General features: G+C 38.7%; 1 protein-coding gene across 1 annotated transcript in view; it reads left to right on the top strand.

The window, feature by feature from the left end:
* The first annotated feature begins 9,175 nt into the window (after positions 1–9,175).
* LOC148044512 (complement factor H-like) overlaps positions 9,176–18,737 on the top strand; it is a 44,585-nt gene continuing 35,023 nt past the window's right edge. Inside the window, exons 1-7 of the mRNA XM_087719178.1 lie at positions 9,176–9,405; positions 10,500–10,673; positions 10,800–10,988; positions 13,154–13,336; positions 13,603–13,830; positions 15,939–16,118; positions 17,908–18,078. Coding sequence (XP_087575304.1) covers positions 9,342–9,405; positions 10,500–10,673; positions 10,800–10,988; positions 13,154–13,336; positions 13,603–13,830; positions 15,939–16,118; positions 17,908–18,078 — 1,189 coding nt within the window. The 5' untranslated portion in view covers positions 9,176–9,341. The remainder of the gene's footprint in view (positions 9,406–10,499; positions 10,674–10,799; positions 10,989–13,153; positions 13,337–13,602; positions 13,831–15,938; positions 16,119–17,907; positions 18,079–18,737) is intronic.

Raw genomic sequence — 18,737 nt, 5'->3', positions numbered from 1 at the left:
GCCTGCTCTTTCTAATCCTATTAGCATGATTTTGATAGCTTATTACATAGATGCCATAGGCAGAATCCTACTGGAGAACGATTCAACTTTAAAAGCTTAATAACCCCTGTATAATAAACTCAAGGCAATCCATGGTTTATAAATCTGAGATATACAGCACAGAAGTCACAACTTGCAAAAAATAGTTCTAAGATGCACCGATTCTTTGTATCATCAATTTGTATCTTTATTTACTGCTTTCTCTTTGTTTGAATAATAACTGAATTCACTGAACTACTTTCAAATGCATTAAATCATCTTTATTTTGTGCCCTTTTGGTTACATAAAGAAATAACCAGCTTTGGGTCTTAGATTTTTATCAATGGACCAACATATTTATAATGGCTTTTTCTAGTTAATGAATCCCCTGGAAGTTTTATTAAATGTTCTCTATCAATATATGTATTTCTCTTCTGTAATTATAGATGACATCATCTAGATATAAGGTACTTGCTGTTATTCCTATTAAGCACGTGGGAGCACTCTGCCAAATATTCAATCATATACCACTTGAAATAATGATGCACTCCAAGCACAATTTTATTTGTAAAATAAAACCAGGACTCTGTAGTATCCTTGTAGTGAATGTTTGTATTCCATTCTCAACCGAAAGATGACTTTACAAAAGCTGAATTACAGAATAGTGCAACCGATGCCATTTTCCCCACCTCTACAGATTCATATAGATGAAGAAGAAGGTTTTCGTAGGTGAACTTTACCAGCAATTAAATAATACTGGTATACAGATTCTCATGTGTTTTTATATTATATGCATTTATATATACAGACACACATTGTTAATTTGTCCTGTGAGGAACAGATATATTTCTGAAATAAATATGTTAAAAACAGCAGCAAGCATTATTTACCATTTTGAGGATTTAAGCATCTTATAAATTAAAGCTTTCTATAATGAAATCTACTTATAGCAGAAAAACCAGCTAATTGATTGTTTTATGGTGGAAATCGTCCTCTGCCTGCAGACACATTGGCTTGCCAGTGGATGGTGTGTTTAACTAATAGTACTTTTGTTGTTGTTATTGTTGTTCTAATATCTCAGGTGTCTTTGAAGCTCAAAATGCTACTGGTCCACCCAACGGCATTAACAAATGTTGTAACTAAACCTTGCCTTTGGTTATATTTAGTAGATTTAATATTAAGTTAATAGACTGAGAAGATCTCACTTCCATCTCATTGTATTGCTTCCTATTTTACCCAGTTTTTGTTAACTATTAATGCTCTTGTTTTCAATATTTTAACATTTTAATAGTGATATTACTGTTTTTACGATGATTAAGCCACCTAGAGTTGCTTGACAGTGATATGCAGTGAGATATAAATTTAATAAGTACACATTTTTTAAAAAAATGTCTCTTAGTATAAAGTATGATAAAATAATAATAATAACCACCCTCTATCAATTGGTTCAAAGTCAGCATCTTTCCACCTTCAGTCAATTGAGTGTTTTTATTAGATATTCCATCCCAGGACTTTCTGAGTGACAGAATTGCTTCCAGAGGTCTCAGAGTATTAGTACAGCAGCCCCCAAACATTTGGGCACCAGGGACCGGTTCTGTGGACCAGAGGGGGAGCGATTTTGCATGCTCCCTGCATCCACGGATGGGGACTTGCTTGTTTGTACAGCCCAATTTCTGGCATGCCACGCCAGTACATGAATGGATGGGTTGGGGACCTCTGTTTTAGTATATGTAGATCTTAACAGGAGAAAATAGGCATCATTAGGTTCGTTTTTAGGCTATACTCAACCAATATTGAAAACAGAAATGTTTTAGTAATAAACACAACATATGTTAGCCAGATAACATTATGGGAAAAGTTGGTTTTCCTGGCATTTGTTGACGATATACTTACTGGGGAGCAATTCCTTCCAGCTTCTTTGTAGGTAACGCAAGAATAGATGCTAAATGGTTGAAAATTTCAGTGCATTACAATAATTTTGCCTCTGGTCATATTCTGTTAAACACAGAGAATATCCAGTTACTGATCACTAACAAAGAATATGAGTTCCACACCACATTTTGTCTCCTACATTACAGTCACTTCAGAAAAGGCTTTTGGTTTTCCTTTCTGCACTTTAAAATTAGGATTTATTTCTAAATCTTTTCCTTTGGGATTCAGATTTTCCCTGTGTTTATGGATTTTTACTTTCCTGTCAAAGGGACGGTTAAGGACTAACATTTGAGTTTAGCAGGTGTTCAGAAGACAGCATGCAATCATCTTGTTGCACCATTTTGGCATCACTTGCATGCATAATTTCTTGGGATTTCATCACTGTTCTGCTCTGGGAAGAAAGTTAGCAATAGCCATAGCAGTTAGACTTATATACCGCTTCATAGGGCTTTCATAGTTCCCTATGTCTGTGGTAAGCACTCATGGACCCAAACGCAGGAAGAAACTCTGGGATGAGATTCAAGGTGGGATTTCATGAGTAGAAATGATATCCTTGGTCCTCTCTTTTGAAATTAGGTGCCCAGGGAGAAAATCCCTGATGCCAGTGAAAGCCATGCGTAACAGAGAATGAACCAAGATTTCATTCTGAAAGCAAATATGGATGCCGGGAAGTAATTTGGGATGAAATGTTATGATTAGAAATGGTCCTTCATCCTCTCTTTAAAAACTTGACAATTTGAGTCCCTGAGAAGAACTGGAGAACTTGAGGAATTGGTTCTGTTGTGGAGGGTTGATAGCACTGGCTGTGCTCCAACAACTCACCCGCAAGGCCGTGTTTTGTACCTGTGGCAATGGTTGGTGGCCATAAAATGCCATAGGATAGCTAGTTCCTCAATGTTAGGGATATGTAAACCATTTAATTTGGAAAAGTTTCAAGTACAAACTTTGGATAAAAAAAAACCCTTCTGCATGTGAAGCTACCATTTCTAGTATTTTTCTTCTCCTGTTATATTTATTTTATTTTAATCACTATAATGTAAGTAACTTTCCTGCAAAGGTAGAAGTTGCAAACACCATTTCTTCACATGTTTACTGAGAATAAAGACCTTTTGAAAAGTCTTGCTCCTCTCTTTCCAAGCTCAAAAGCAAGTCTCACTAAATGTAATGCAGTATCATCAGAGTACATCTTCCTTGCAATGAATTAAAGAACCTATTTGGTGCACAAATTATGCAATAGGATTTTTCTAAAGAAAAGAATGATGGGAGCCCATTTCAACCATTTCGATATCAGTATTCATGGATCATTCTCTTGAATAATGCTACATAAAACTTGATTGAGTTTGTTCTCGAAAGCATATTTTCTCTGCATTGTCTGCAGTTGTTCACAATGGATCTTGAAGATAACCTACTTTATAAAAGCTGCATTTGAGCAATTATTATTATTTGTAAAATAATGTAGTTTTCAACAAATATATAGCCCATCTTTAAGTATTATAATGTAAAGTGATGTACATTTTTAAAATGTACTGAAAGTCAATAATGTATACCTTTTATGTATAAATGTTTAGCTAAGGCATTTGATTAATGAGACTTTCCAGTCATCAGCCCTTCTTAATTAAATGACAATAGAATATTGACACAGATTTTATTTAATTATAGAAGCACATTACATGAATAAAACTTGTGTGCAAAAATAATTTTCATTTTTTATTTTCAAAAGATACATAAATTCTCAAAGACATTAGCCAAGATGAATAGTATCATGGTGATGATTGCATTTAATGGTTTAATCATGGCCTACGCATACAAAGTCCTTCAGAAATATAACACTTTTATTCACAAAGAGCATGTGTATATATATATGTGTGTGTGTGCATATGTGTGTGTGTGTATTTATGTATGTATGTATCATGTATGCATGTATGTACCATCGATCTGTCTGTCTGTCTGTCTGTCTGTCTGTATAATTCAAACAGCCTTTATAACTAGCTCCTGGCAATAAATTTCACGATGTTTACCAAAGCTCGGGGACAAAGTCCTCCTCATACTAAATATTGGAAATCCTACTACTTACTTTGTCTATCCTGCAATAAATCATCGTGCCTTTCACTTTTCTAAAGTTCAGTTATCTAATATCCAGACATTACACTCGAGTCCTGCCATAGACAAAAGAGAAACTCTTGCATTCTTCTGCCATACAGTCATCCTATCACCAAAACTATAATGAAGATATATTGTAGGGTAGCCAGAAAGCATTATAGAAAAGAGCTGATTAAAAAAAAAACCCATTAAAGGCCTTCCTTCTCATGATGCTTCTTCAGCATTTCTTTTGTTGTCCTTTTCACCTTTTGGTAGTACCCAACTCTTGGCAACTTTAGAGGCAAGTGCTCTCCGTGGTATCATTTCAGTGTTTTTACATGATACAGAAATGGATTCCAACTGAGACTCTGAGCAGATTTTGTGTCTTCAGACATTATAAAAATGAGCAAGAAGTTACCTGAAGAGAACTTCCAAATGTGATCATGAATGAAGAAGTAGAAGGGTTTCAGCAGGAAGGGAAATGGTCTGTGACATCAAGTGCACATCGTTATGAAAACATTTATGCAAACAATTCATTTCATCTGCACAATATTCTCCTGACATATGTGACATAATTGTGGTTTATGCCGGATGCCCTTTGGTATGGGTAATTTTATGGCCTGACGATTTATGGAAGGGCTAGAGGAAAAGGAAGGCCAAAAAGTTGATTTTAAGGGGGATGCTAATGGGATAATAAACCAAATAAAAAACCAATGCACTTATTGTATCAGCTACAGTCATGGAAGCTTGCAAGTTTACATGTGGTTTTATCTCTCCCACCCTTTATCTTCATGTCAATTAGGAGGGGGGGGCTTGTGTGAGACATTCCTTCAAATTACTTTCTGGGCCTGGACTCAAGCTCTTTTGGTGATCCATTGTTCCGGGGAATTTGCTTTTTCCGGTGTTAGAATCTCCTCTGCATTTGTAAATAGGGGTGGGGGGGGTGAGTTTACAGAGAGCTGCTCCTTAAAGAAACGCTGCTTAATTCCCAGCAGATGGACTCGTGAGGATGAAATCCATAGAGAATCGCAGAGAATAATACAAAAATAAAGAAACCATTACAGAGCATTTCACCATCTTGGATCATTAAATCCACCTCCCTCCTGGCTGGTGAAAACCTGCCTGATGGTGGCCAATGTATCACTGCAAAAGCATTCACAGCATCCGTCCAGTCCATCTTTCCCCAATTCCATTGTCTCAGGATTTCTTCCATTCATATTCCTTTCGATCTATTCTGGCAGATCTATACTTTTCACACCAAGCACTTTCTTGGAATATGATCTGGCAGCAACATATTCCAATTCATCAAGTTGCAAATCAAATACATTTGTTATTTCTTGCTTTTGGATATAATCCTGGGTTTGGTTCAAAGCAATTGTTGACCCATCGATATTTATATTTTCAGCCTATAAGTTGGACACATTGTCAGTGAAGAGGAGCCGTAAGAAAGTGTTCATCTTTCAAGCAGAGGCAGCATGATAAAACTATGGTCCACATCATCTTAAGTTTAAAAGATGAACAATTTTTGAATGTAGCTGATTTAAAGACTGCAAATGAAGTCTGGCTGAAGTTAAGAAGTGTGCATGTGAGTGTGTCAGCATGCAATATTGCGCAATTATCAAAAAAGTTATAAAGAGTTCATCTGCAACCAGAAGAATCTGTGGAGCAGCATTTGGAGCCGAGGTGGCGCAGTGGTTAGGGTGCAGTACTGCAGGCCACTTCAGCTGACTGCTATCTGAAGTTCAGCGGTTCAAATCTCACCGGCTCAAGGTTGACTCAGCCTTCTATCCTTCCGAGGTGGGTGAAATGAGGACCCAGACTGTGGGGACGATATGCTGACTCTGTAAACCGCTTAGAGAGGACTGAAAGCCCTGTGAAGCGGTATATAAGTCTAACTCCTATTGCTATTGTACAAATGCAAACTTTATTTGTGGAGTTAGGACAATGTGGCATGGAGATTCCTGAATCTCAAAAAGTGCTGTTGATGTTAAACAGTCTGGATGAAATGTGGGACAATCCAGAGCTGGAATTGTATTTGGAGGCCTTAAAGGCTTGCTTGATTTCTGAAGAGCAGAAACACCATTTTAAAAAAAGCCACAAGGAGAAATTCCTGAGGCGGGGGCCCAAGGACCAGAGAGAGAAAAGCAACAGAAAGTTCTAGAGGCTGGTTGTCTGCAGAGGCCAAAGCAGCAAGATAAAAACTATTTCCAAGGAAGAGAATCAGCTGATGGACAAGTTGCTGTAACAAAAGTCGGCTATTGCAATAGCAGAGACAAATGGTTAATAGACAGTGATGCAAGTCAAACATCTGTTAATATTTCTAAATCCTTTTACAGGATGGATCCAGTTGCTGGAGATTCAGTAGCCTTGGCAAATGGCCAGAAGGCTAAAGTCATCGGAAGAGGCAAATTCCATATCCGGAAAAGAATTTTAATGATATATTATGTGCGCCTGAAATGGAGCATAATTTGCTGAGTGTCTCTAGTTTAGACTTATCCACGACATGCCTATACCCTTCATAAGCGTGTGAGAATTAATTTTCCTAGAAATAAAACAGTGATGGCTGTTCAATCAACAGTCTACAAGCTGATCTTCACTGATAACTTCTTCCCCATTCTGAGACATGAACATGCACAACATAATATAGATATTAAAACTGCAGGAAGTAGAAATATGCGCTATAAGGTGCTAGCGAGAGACTGAAAATGACTGCAAAGAATATAAATCCCTCCATTCCCAACCATTAACTTAGAATCGAAGAAGCTTCTTGGATGAGAAGCAAAGTGTTTTCAAGGGAAAGTCCAGTTGCCCTTTGGGAAAGCCCCTTTGGGACAACCGTGACCCAAAGGGTGATTCAGAGTCTTCATAGCTACTTTTCTCAAGCTGCTTTCTGGGCCAGGTCCCAGGTCCCTCTTATCCGACTGCTTCCTTGGCTCTTCCTCCATGGCCAGTTCCTCAGTCTCTGCAAGTGGTGGGAGGGAGAAACACTGGTTACAATAAAGGAAAAAGATGATCTTGTTGACTCAATTCAAAGTGATTTCAATAGATAATGTACCTATTATTATCTTCAGAAAGAGTAGTTGGAATTGGAAGCAAAGAATACTTCTTATACAAACCTGTAAAAAGTGAGGTAAGAAGAGAGAGATCAATCTTGTATAATTCTGATAAGGAAGCAACATCTCTTTTAGTTTCTCCGTCCTTCTATTCCCTGGAAGTTGATACTATTTTAACAGATATTTATAGATGTAAAACCCAACTCAAGTTCTGCAGAATCTGTGGGGGAAACAGGAACTAAGGCAAACAGTCTCCCTGATATTATTGGCTAATGATTAACTGTATTTGGCTGAGTTTCAAAACTCCAGAGTTATTTAAGAAATGTTTCTGCAACATGTGATTCCTACACTTATTGACATCATCAATGCAAAATAGATATATCAGATATCAAATGTAATTTTTAATCAAATCTCTGCACTGCCCAACTCGCTTGATTGATTCTGGAAGGTTTACAATAAAAATAGTGTTGAGACCTTGAAGAATGAGGAAACCACCAAGAATATTTCATAAATGTCCTGTATAATAATTTTGCTGTTAGCTGTTGCTACTGAAGATTTCGGGAAGACTCAGAACTTATCAACCCTGGAATTCAAGTGGTGATTTTTCCTTCTGAAGAGTTGGAAGCACTGCCTGAAAAGCTGCACTTGATTTGTTTGTTCACAAAGTTCTTGTGAAACCAGCTCTTACCTGTCAAGATCATATTCTTATTCCAGTCCTACTTCCTCCTCCCGGTTCCCTTGACAATAAACAGAGAAACACACAATGAGGAAGGGAGAGGAATCGCTGAGGGAAATCAGCTGAGAAAGCCAAACCGCTAAACGGATGTTGGGTGGTTCAGACGTTGCCTGAAGAGCTATGAAGAACCGGCTGATCCTGGTTGCTCTTTTTCTTCTCTGCCCTTGTTGCTCTTCTCAAAATGGTAAGCTAAGAAGATCAATCAAAGGGTTGCTAAGGGAAACAGTTTCTGATGCATTCATTCAAGGAACAGATACTTTTAAGCAAGAAGGAAGACTTCCATTTTTCATTTGTGGCTCTCTGAAAATTTGTAATGCCAGATTCTTTAAGAATATCATGGATTTATAATTCCAATTCTCTTCTCAAATACAAGATTTTTCAGCAACTGATTTCTGAATAGCAAAATACTTTGCATCAATATTGTCAATTCACATCTGTTTTGAGGGACTTTGTTTCAGTTAATAAAAATGATTACAATGTCTAACAAAGCTATATTAAAACTGAAGTAAAAGTCCACTGTTTGATTTCATTGAAGTATTTGCATTTAATAGTTCATTTTACTTATAAACAAAAATATCCTCAAAAGTAGAACAGGTATAAAAATGGAATATATTTATTGAGTATAGTTCTACCGTAATTTAACCAAGAACATGCTGTCAGCACTGGAGCATCTAAACTTTCCCCCAATTCTTTTCTCTCTTCCCTCCAAATGAGGTGATTTTATGAGAGCCTCAGGATGCCACGATAGCCCATAATACCTGCAAAAGAACATTGATCACATAGGAACCAGGTCTGCAGTGTCTGAAGCCTTCGGTGCCAAGAAAATGGTTCTTCCTAAGTTTGAAATTTAAGCTTATGCTTTTCACTTAAAAACCACCAGTATTTATTTAAATAGAACAATATTTGCATAGCAGTTAGCATAAAATATCATAAAATCAATGGCCTATCTCAAAAATGTCATAAATTGTAAAGCATGCAGGACCTTTTCACACAGCTGTACAAACTTGAGATTCCTATAAATATTGATATAATAAATATAAAATAGGTATGACAGATATCAAACGTAATTTATTTATTATCAAGTTTCTAACTTTATCTTTTTATCTGAGTCACTCTGGGTGATTAACAATGAAAAATAAAGTGTTAAGACATGGAAGAATGAGACAAAGATTTCCATGGCCAAGAATTTTTCACAAAAAGTCATGCGTAATAATTTTGTTGTTAGCTGCTTCTCCTGAAGACCTTGGGAAAGTTCAGAATTGATCAACACTGGAATGAAAGTAGAACTACTGTTTGATTTGTTTGATGTTATCACTGCAACACAAAGTTCACAAAGTTCTCATGATGTCCTCATTTAGCAATCAAGATCATATTCTTATTCCCGTAATTCTTCACAAGTTTCATAACAAAAAGCAGAGCAACAAGCAGAAAGGAGGAAGGGATGTTAATAGCTCAGAGAAATCGGAGGAAATAGCCAAACTGCTGATCTGAATTTTCGTGGTTGGGAGATTTCTGGAAGAGCCATGAAGGGCTGGCTGCTCCTCGTGGCTGCTTTCCTTCTCTGGCCAGGCTGCTCTTCTCAAGACGGTAAGTGAAGACAAAGAGAAATCAAGGTGGAAACAGTTCCTTTTGCATTCATTAAAGTGGCAAACACTTTCATTTTCCTCTTGTGGTTTTCTGGAAATTTGCAATGCCAGATTCTTTAATAGTATCATAGATTTATGATTCCAATCCTCTTTTCAAAAATAATGTTTTCAAGCAAGTGGTTTGTTGCAAATACTTTGTATCAGTATTATAACTTCACACCCATTTGGAGGGTCTTTGTTTCAGTTAATAAGCAACTTGCTATGATAGTAACCAAGAGATTGCCCTGTCTAAGGTGAGGCTCCGTAAGTCAGAAATCCAATATGTGCGCTATCAGAATGATTCATTCAGGACCAGCCATGGTCAGCCATGGTAAGTAACAGCAAGGGGAAAATCCCACAGAATCAAAGAGGTTCCTTTGGGGGGCAAATTCAACAGCCCTTCAGCCTCTCTCTCTCTCTCCCCATCCACAGTTCCTTAGATTAGGCCTTAGCAAGGGAAGGTCACATATTACAGGCAGTCCTTGAGTTATAACCCAATGGAGCCATCCCATCACAACTGTAACTTGCTAGATCCTAAAGTGGATCAGATTTTATGAAGATTTTCTGTGGTGGCCATTAACAAATTGTCCCAGTCATTAAGCAAATATGTGTTTGTTTGTTGAGTGCACCTGTGGTTCACTGTTGCCGTGGTTCAGCTGTAAACTGGAAGTAAATGCTGGTTTTCAGCAAAACCGTCATAAAATTATTATGTGTATGTGCAAATAGCCACACATGCAACCCAATGGCTCAGCACTGAAGTCCATTCCTGTGACCGGGGAGGGGCAGGGAATGTTGGAACTTTGAACCTGGATCATAAGGACTCTCCAAATAAGTACCTTGGAATTCAAACCATTGCTAAATTGAGGATTACCTGTAGTTAGGATTAAGTGCCCAGCAGGCATTCCTTTCCTAATATGTTCTGATATGTATGTAAAGTGGAAAATATCTAACTTGGGTTAGAGCGGGAAGTTTGTTATCTCACAGTTCCTGAGAGCAAATAGGAAATGTGAGCTTCTGTCAGCAAATAAGATAATTTCATGAAAATTACAATTTCAGCATGTGAAGAACCAGAGGACGTTGATTTTGGGGAAATTGTAAGCACTGAGAGAGCCAAGTATCTGGAAAACGATCAAGTGCAGTACAAATGCAATCTTGGATATGTCTTGGAAGGACCTGAATGGATTCAGTGCAAAGGACAAAAATGGACACCTCGTCCACCAAAATGCTTGGGTGAGCCATCCTGCTTCCTTTGCGAATTGTAAACTCGGCTGGTTTTCTTAGGGGTGGAATAGAGGAGAAACCAATGGACAATTATCTCCCTTGAGAATATCCACCTTCTTCTCTGTTGTTTTTTAGCCCCCTGCAGTATCACAAGACAACAGCTGGCAACAAAAAACTTGTTTGTGTTTGGGAGTCAAAGAAAAGCTCGGCTTGTTCAGAGCAATCAGAGCCTCCAATTTCTGTGTGATGAAGGATATGTGCTTGTGGTTCCATCAGTCAGAAAGTGTGTTGACGGTTACATAGAGTTGCCATTGTGCATCTCTGGTAAGTATGCTGCCAATATCATGGAGTTTCCCCCCCCCTAAGATTAATAAATAAAACCTGATTAAAGTAATGAAGATAAGATAATAAATATGAACATTTGCTTCTAAAGTTACATTATTCTAAAAGTGATTTAATCTTCACTGAAATCACTTACATCTTGGCTTAGACTCTTATTATTTTCAATCTAAAACAAAGCAAAGAAAAACTCCTGAAACACATCCGATTGGAGAAGGGTATTTTTTCCAAATATACAAATTATCTCCAAGGTTCGATCCAAAATCTTGCGCTTTAGCTAAGAATTATTTAGTTTGTCAAACATGTAAAAGATAACAGATATAAATATAAACATAAATATGAGCAGAGAAAATGGGTATAAATAAACAGGGACAACAGGAGAGGGATGGTAGGCACGCTGGTGCACTTAATCACGCCTCTTACAGGCCTCTTAGGAATGGGGCGGGGTCAACAGTAGAGAGTCCTAGGTTAAAATTATGGGGGTTGGGGATGTAACAATGGGGTCGGGTAGAGCATTCTAGGTGTTGACCATTCTGTTGCTGAAGTTATTCTTTCTGCAGTCGAGTTTGGAGCGGTTTACCTAGAGTTTGTATCTATTGTTTGCTATTGTATTATTGTGGCAGCAGCTGAAGTAGTCAGCGCCATTGACATTATGCTTCTTTGTAGTTGAAATTATACAGAATATTGGTGGGCATTGGAATTTGCTCTGATAAAAGAGTCCTATATTTTGCGTGATTAATTTGATATATATTAATATTAAGGTGACTAGGATTATGATTTTATTTTATTTAATAATTCCATAGGTTCCAGAGGGATATTTTGTTATCCTTTGTTTGAAGACATTTCATTTTTAGATTTTTATGTCAATTATACAAAAAAAAAATACTCCAGAAGAATTTAATAGTTTTCGTAATTGTCATATATTTATTGTTGATCTTGTGCATTTTCAGTTTGATAGAAATATTTCTTCTAAATTTTTTAAATAAAAGTATCAGAAAGGGATGCAAATTTTTGTACTCAGAATAAGAGAGAATTTTGTAAATGTACTTATATTTGCTGCAAAGGAAATTGGAAGCATTAATTTTTTTCACAATTCCTTCCTTTCTTTCCCTGCTATTTATTAGTTTGTGTTAGTTTTTATGGGTTTTAAAAAACTTTAATAAAAATTGTAAAAAAGAAAAGCAATGAAACTTACATGCAAGAATTGAACTTGAAGTTATTTGATGGTTAAAACAGCCTATAAATAGAAAAAATACTATGCTATGTTCAAAAAAGTTATGGATAATTTTTATGCTGATCAAGTTAAAATTTAAATACAGAGCTCCCAGTGAATAAGCAGGTAAATTGCTAGTATATTGTTTAAAACAATATTGTTCAGTGGTTTGAATCGCTAGGGCCGCATAACAGAGTGAGCCCCGGTTACTTGTCCCACCTTTGGCGTTTAGTCATGCCGGCCACATGACCAGGGAGACATCTTTGGACAAGCCGAAACTCATCATATCAAAAGCAGAGGATTAGACCAAGGAGATGAACACGTAAGATTAGAATTGGTGGCCAGTTAGAACCACAAGGAGGAAACAAAGTCACAATTAGGATAACTTAACTCATACACTTGAAACCTATTGCCCAACAAGCCCAGAGGTCTCCATCGCACAACCCCAGAACAGCATGAAAGTCTGTCCATTCGCCAGAAGAGGTTGTCAGCTCTCCCAAAACCTATTGCTGAAGTCCTTTGTGAGACCAATAAAGATAACTTTTGTTATGGGCTTCTTCCCTTCGTTTCAGCTGCCTGGGGACTTGAACCGATTCTTCCTACAATGTGAATGCTATTTTGAATTACATTCTAAAATGAACGGATCTAACCATTTTAGGAACTTCATAGCCAAGAAAGTTTGGAAAATTACTACTGCGTTAAATATCAGGAACTAGATTCAAGGCATCTATAGCTTATCAATTTTTGATATTTTTTCTGGCGGAATACATGATAGAATTTGTCAGAGATTTTAATGATAAGAATAGCTATTTGTAATTTGAAATTATTAACATGTATAGAATGCATTTAGAGGATTTAGGTCAATTTAACATATTCATTCTTAGAGAAGAAATTGTTGTTTACTTTTTCTCCTCCCTTGTGCTTTCATATTGAATAGGAGGAGGAAAAAACTGCAGTGGTCCACCCAGGATTGAGAACGGAGACATTATGACTTTATCTGCGAAGCAATACAGATCTGGCTCTTCAGTGGAATTCAGGTGCCAAAGCCATTATGCCATGGAAGGGCAGAAGAGATCTTTTTGTGACAATGGGGCCTGGACAAAAGCGCCTATTTGCCTTGGTAAGCAGAAAAGAAAGTCTTCGCCTAATTTCCATGAGCATTTCTAATCTTTGGAATCCATTTATTGCTTTCTTTCTCTCTTGCAGAAACACTATTCAATTGCTCTTGCTTGCAGCAGCCCTCCCTTATATACAATTTCACTTCTATACGAAGTAGCTGGTAGATGAAAGTTAAATTGCACGACTAGAATTTGGCAGTAAGATAATACAATTCATTTGCATGCTGACACCCTTCTCTAAGACAATCTGCTTTCTTCCCCCCCTCAGATCCCTGTGTGATCCCCAGGACTGAACTGGAAAGCCAAAAGATAACAGAAGTTGAAAATGGAACAGAAGTTAAAAATGGAACAGATGTGCCTGAAAATATCTTTGTTCAGCGTGGTCTTTCTATTGAGCTGACCTGTAGAACAGGATATGTCCTTGCAGAAAATTCTTCCCAATCAGCTTTTGAAATGCATTGTGATGGGACTCCACCCGTGATTCCTAAATGCAAAGGTGACTTTTAAAAGTTTAATTTTATATCCCTGCTACCACCAGGCCAGAGCCAAAGCACTTCATGTGCCTGATGGGTCCAGATATTTATATCCCTCCTGAAGGGTTCCTGCTTGGACTGCGCTGTTCTTTGGCCAAGGGCTCAATGGAATCTCCTGGCCTGTGGTTGAAGTAGGACACCCTGACAGGCTGCGGAGTGCTGGAGAGAGAGGGATGCCATGGAAGACACACCCATTGCAGGGGTGGGGTGCTGCCGGTTTTACTACTGGTTCACAACCCACGTGCAATGTGAGTGTGCTGTTGCTTTGCTTGTGTGCCAGCCACACGCGTGCCAGACGTGCACCAGACGTGTCCTGCTCCCGCATTCAATGTAAATTGTTTTTCATGCATGCGCAGAACAATGTACAGTGAATTGTACACACACAGTCACTAAAAACCAAAACGGCGGTGGCAAGGAAATCGATTCGGAGGTGTGGCAGGCCTGGGTCTCTGCCGGTTCCCCAACCCAGACCTGAAGTTCATTACCGGTTCGGCCAAACTAGGCCAAACCAGCAGCAATCGACCTCTGACCCATTGGCCATTTCATGGCTAGTTAGTGCAAAAACCGCCCACTGCATTCTTCAGGATTTTCCACAAAGACTGCTATTTCATCAAGGTAGGGAAATATATCTGTAGAGCAATATTTTTATATCCTTGAAAGATACAGCAGTTGCTTTGACTGACAACAAACTCCCAAGTTGAGCTACTATTGTTACTCTTTTTAAAGAATTTATAAACTCTAAATTTCAATACCAATGGAAACTCCAACTCAGTTATGAACAAGACTAGAGGAACATCTTTAGTTCCTGGTGAAAAATAACGCTTCTAATTTTGGGACTAGCAGATTAGGGGATGTCTAAAGAGGGACCCAAGGGTGCTTCTTCAGGTGGCAACTGGACTTGGGTTTTTTTCTTTTTGAAGATGTTTCCCTTCTCATCCAAGAAGCTTCTTCAGCTCTGTGCAATTTTTCCTCTGGAGATCCCTTCCTACTCCCACACCCCTCAAAGGGTGTTCATCAGAGCTGAAGAATGTATTTCCATTCTAATTCTTTCAGAAACGCTAACCTGGAGACTCTTAGTAAATGTCGTCTTGCCATGCAGGTTAGATAAACCACGGTTATTTGGAAATCTCAATGTCATTCGTGTCTTATACTTGAGCTATAATCAACTTTAAAAGTCGTGTCCAGCACCTTGGGTCCAGCACCTCAGGGGTCCATTGGTAGCCAGTGGAGCTCCTGCAGCAGTCATGTAACCTGGCAGAACTAATACGGTGGTATACACTGAGAATAGAGATATTGAGCTGTAGACCAACTGATGTTTTGATGAGCAATTCCCAGGGCAAGTCCTCGAAGACATTGATTTTTTTAACTGCATGTTAAGAAGTTGACATCAACTCTCAGCAATCGCATCGATTGATTTTCTCCAGGAAATCTGTCCCAATGTATCCTTCAGATATTCCAGCAATGCATCCACTGCCACAGTAATCTCTGTTGTTGTTGCTGCTTATCCTCCACCTCAAAAGTATCTCCATGGATATATGACTGCTCATAGTTCTGAGCTTAATTAGAACAGAAACGGGAAGAAGAACAAGGTCTGAGGGCTCCATCAAAGCCTTTGAGAGCCTGACCTCCTTCCCCTCTCTGCAACCCCAGGCAAGAGTGGAACCTCTACAATGTGGAGCTCTTAGGTTTACAACCTCGCAGGTGGTCGAAAAGGCCACTGGGATCGATTAAGGGACTGAATGTAGCTATCAAATTGTAGCTTTATGTTTCAATTCAAAACCAAAGTGCAGCGGATTATTAATTATAGCACTGGTTGGATTTATTTAGGATGTTCCAAATAAATAGAAGGCAAGAGTTACTAAAAGTGTTTTTAATCAAGATGGCTAATTTCACAGTACATTTTAGATAACTAATTGGCAATATTAAATTACTTTGTGGCCAACAACAGGGATGAGTGGTCTCATGGTCCTAAGTATATTTTAAAACTGATAATGGTATTTTTTTTAATGTGCTAACAATCTGATATGAGTGCAAGCTATTCTTCTCTTAATATATGACTTATTTTCTCTAGAAATTACATGCAATTCTCCAAGAATACCCGATGGTTCTTTCCGACCTCAAAGAACTGTATACCATGATGGGGATCTCATTCGAATTCGGTGTGACAGTGGATTTACTTTTCAACCAGTCAATGGAGAACAAGTGGTTGAATGCACAAAAAATGGATGGTCACCTTCACCAAAATGTTTCAGTAAGTAGAACTTGTATGTGTTACTCTGATTGTAAAAGGGCCCCACTATTTAACTCTGCAGAAACCTACTTTTAAACATTATTTTAAGTAACTTTCAATTGTTTTTGACTACGGTAGGGGACTCCAACCCTTGGTCCAGGGCACACTAACACGCCATGGCCTGTTTGGAACTGGGCCATGTGAGTGGCTGGCCAGTGCGCACACGTGTATGTGCAGTTCCACTTGCATGAACAATGGGGTGTCTTGCGTGCATGCAGCTTGACTTTCATGAGTGGTGGGCCAGCACGCATGCACAGCTCAATCTGTGTGAGTAATGGGCCAGTTCCCTCTCCCCCCCCCCCTCTGCCAGGCCACCAGGCCATAAAGGTTGGACTAAGGGCTATATCTCACCCAGGACATTGTAGCAGATTTTGCACACATCTAAAGTGGTTATTGCAGCATGATACAGGAGACATGACAGGAGGATGTGCTACCAGAACAGAATAAAAGAAAGGCAACCCTTAATCTGCCTAATCAGGTATTTCCCTGGGAATTTCCTGACTCCGTCTGTCTGAAGAGCTTTCAGTGTTTTGTGTGCAGCTTGCCTGAGCAGCCTCTTAGCCCATTTATCTTGGCTTTAAATTCTTTTTTTCAAAAAAGCCTTTAGGAGGCTTATAGAGTGCTCCTAGGGCCTGCGGATGGGGGAGGAGAGAATTGAGCAAAAAATGGCCCATTTCTCACTCATTTCTGCCCTCCCCGGCCCCAAGGAGCACCCTGAAAGCCTCCTAAAGCCTCTGCACGGTCATTTGGTGAAGGGACGGGGTTTCGGGAGGCAAACCCAGGTTTTCCTACGTATTGCGAGGAATATGCTAGGCATATGTTGGATAAATTATTTGTTTTTACTCTACATTCTAACCTTGAGAGAAGCCCCAGGGAACGAATTGACACTTAGTCTGGTTTCATTGTGTGGGAGAAGTTTAAATCCTGACCATTAGCTTGGCCATCAGTCTAATACATCCAGGTCCCCCCTGGTAGCCTAAGGCCTCCTGTCAGGTGAGATGTGGTTGGGTTCTGGCAGTTGTAAATTCTGACTTGGGAAAGAGGATGGTCCTTCCTCCACTTAATGAGCCAGCAGTGTAGTCTTTCCTCAAGAAGCCGCTACTAGCTGGACAAATATTGTCTACTATTGTCCCCACCTGCCCTTCCTGGGAAAGGATATTAAGAACAAACAGTTGCTTCAGAGAAATGTGGAGGAAGTTCTGGACTTTCCCAGTTGGATTTTAGAGCTGAATGCAGAATTAAAATGGAATGGATCATACCTGTGGTGAGAATGGGATGCATCCATCCTTTCTCGCCTTTGTCTTTTAGTGGCCTTTAATCAGGGTAACCTTCCGGGCCGGCTTCCGGGATTGGATTGGGTAGCCCTGTCTTGCACGAGTTTTCCTCCTTTCTCTGGGACAGTTTTAGTCAGCGTTCATGGAAGGAGACGTCCGGCTGTGCAGGGAGCCTCAGTGCTCAGCCCCCTCCCCACTTCTCTTTAATATTAAGACGAAGAGATTGGTTGAGGCTGAAGGCGTTTCGCGTGATTGTGAAATAGTAGATTTATCATTGTTCATCCCAGCGAGTATGAAAACGGTCACTTTTTCAACCCCCTCGTACCTGAATCCTATTACGATGAAAAATGAGATTAAAATTACAAAGATATCTCTTTATTCTGTAATCTTTTTAGAAATACGGCATATTTTTTTTAATTCAAGTGAATAAAGAGGCTGTTAATGAAAAAAACCCTTTTGTTTATATTTTATGGTAGAAATAAAATGTGGGGCAGACTATATTGAAAATGGAAACGTGTTATTTCCAAAGCTCACCTATAAGGAAGGTGAGAGGATACGATTCTCCTGTAATGAAGGATACACATATGTTGACAGACAAGAGGCCTCATGTACTGAGAATGGATGGAGTACATTGCTTCAGTGTAAAGGTCTGTATATGCTTCTAATGGTCACGGTTGTTTTGAAATCTTATACACCTTTTATTCCTCTTGCTATGCATGCCCAGAATTGCAGCTCCAATCAATCTGATCTGATGAAAAACCTTGTGGTCAAATAGTATGTTTTTATTTGATTTCATTTTTATCAGACATGCAGAGAACAAGAATAACAAGCGTTGTCTTAGAAGACTCACCCTTCCTTTTTTTAACAAGTGAAAGAAAAATTTGCCTCCATTTTCTTCTAGCTCTATGGATTATTTACACCATACTGAATTGATTTCCTAAACTAGCTATAGTTAGTTTTAAAGAGATAATTCAAAAGGAGCTACTAAGTCTATAATTTCACCATTTTAATAATCCTTGATTAATTAAAAACTCAGGGTTCATGGTTTCCTGGAACGTGTGGATCCAAATGGCATATTATACTTCCTTTAATCTTAATTGATCAGACTTAGAAATGTCTTTCTTCAAAGAAGGACCTTATTTTTCTGACGATCATCTGAGGCAAACATTTACCTCTGTCTGCAATCTTTCATAAGTAATATGGCTCAGCAAGAAATGTGGGGCCAAAGAGGCATGAATGTTCCATGTATCTTTTCTTGGACAGAGGAACATAATTCATCAAGCTCATTTCTGTCTCAAAGTGTAGA

This window comes from Thamnophis sirtalis, unplaced genomic scaffold (genome assembly GCF_051295495.1).
Source record: "Thamnophis sirtalis isolate CommonGarterSnake01/CBP01778 unplaced genomic scaffold, rThaSir2_p1.2 scaffold_7, whole genome shotgun sequence".
NCBI classification, from domain to species: domain Eukaryota; kingdom Metazoa; phylum Chordata; class Lepidosauria; order Squamata; family Natricidae; genus Thamnophis; species Thamnophis sirtalis.
The sequence above is the reverse complement of the archived record's forward strand: the minus strand, read 5'-3'. Positions and strand labels throughout refer to the sequence as shown.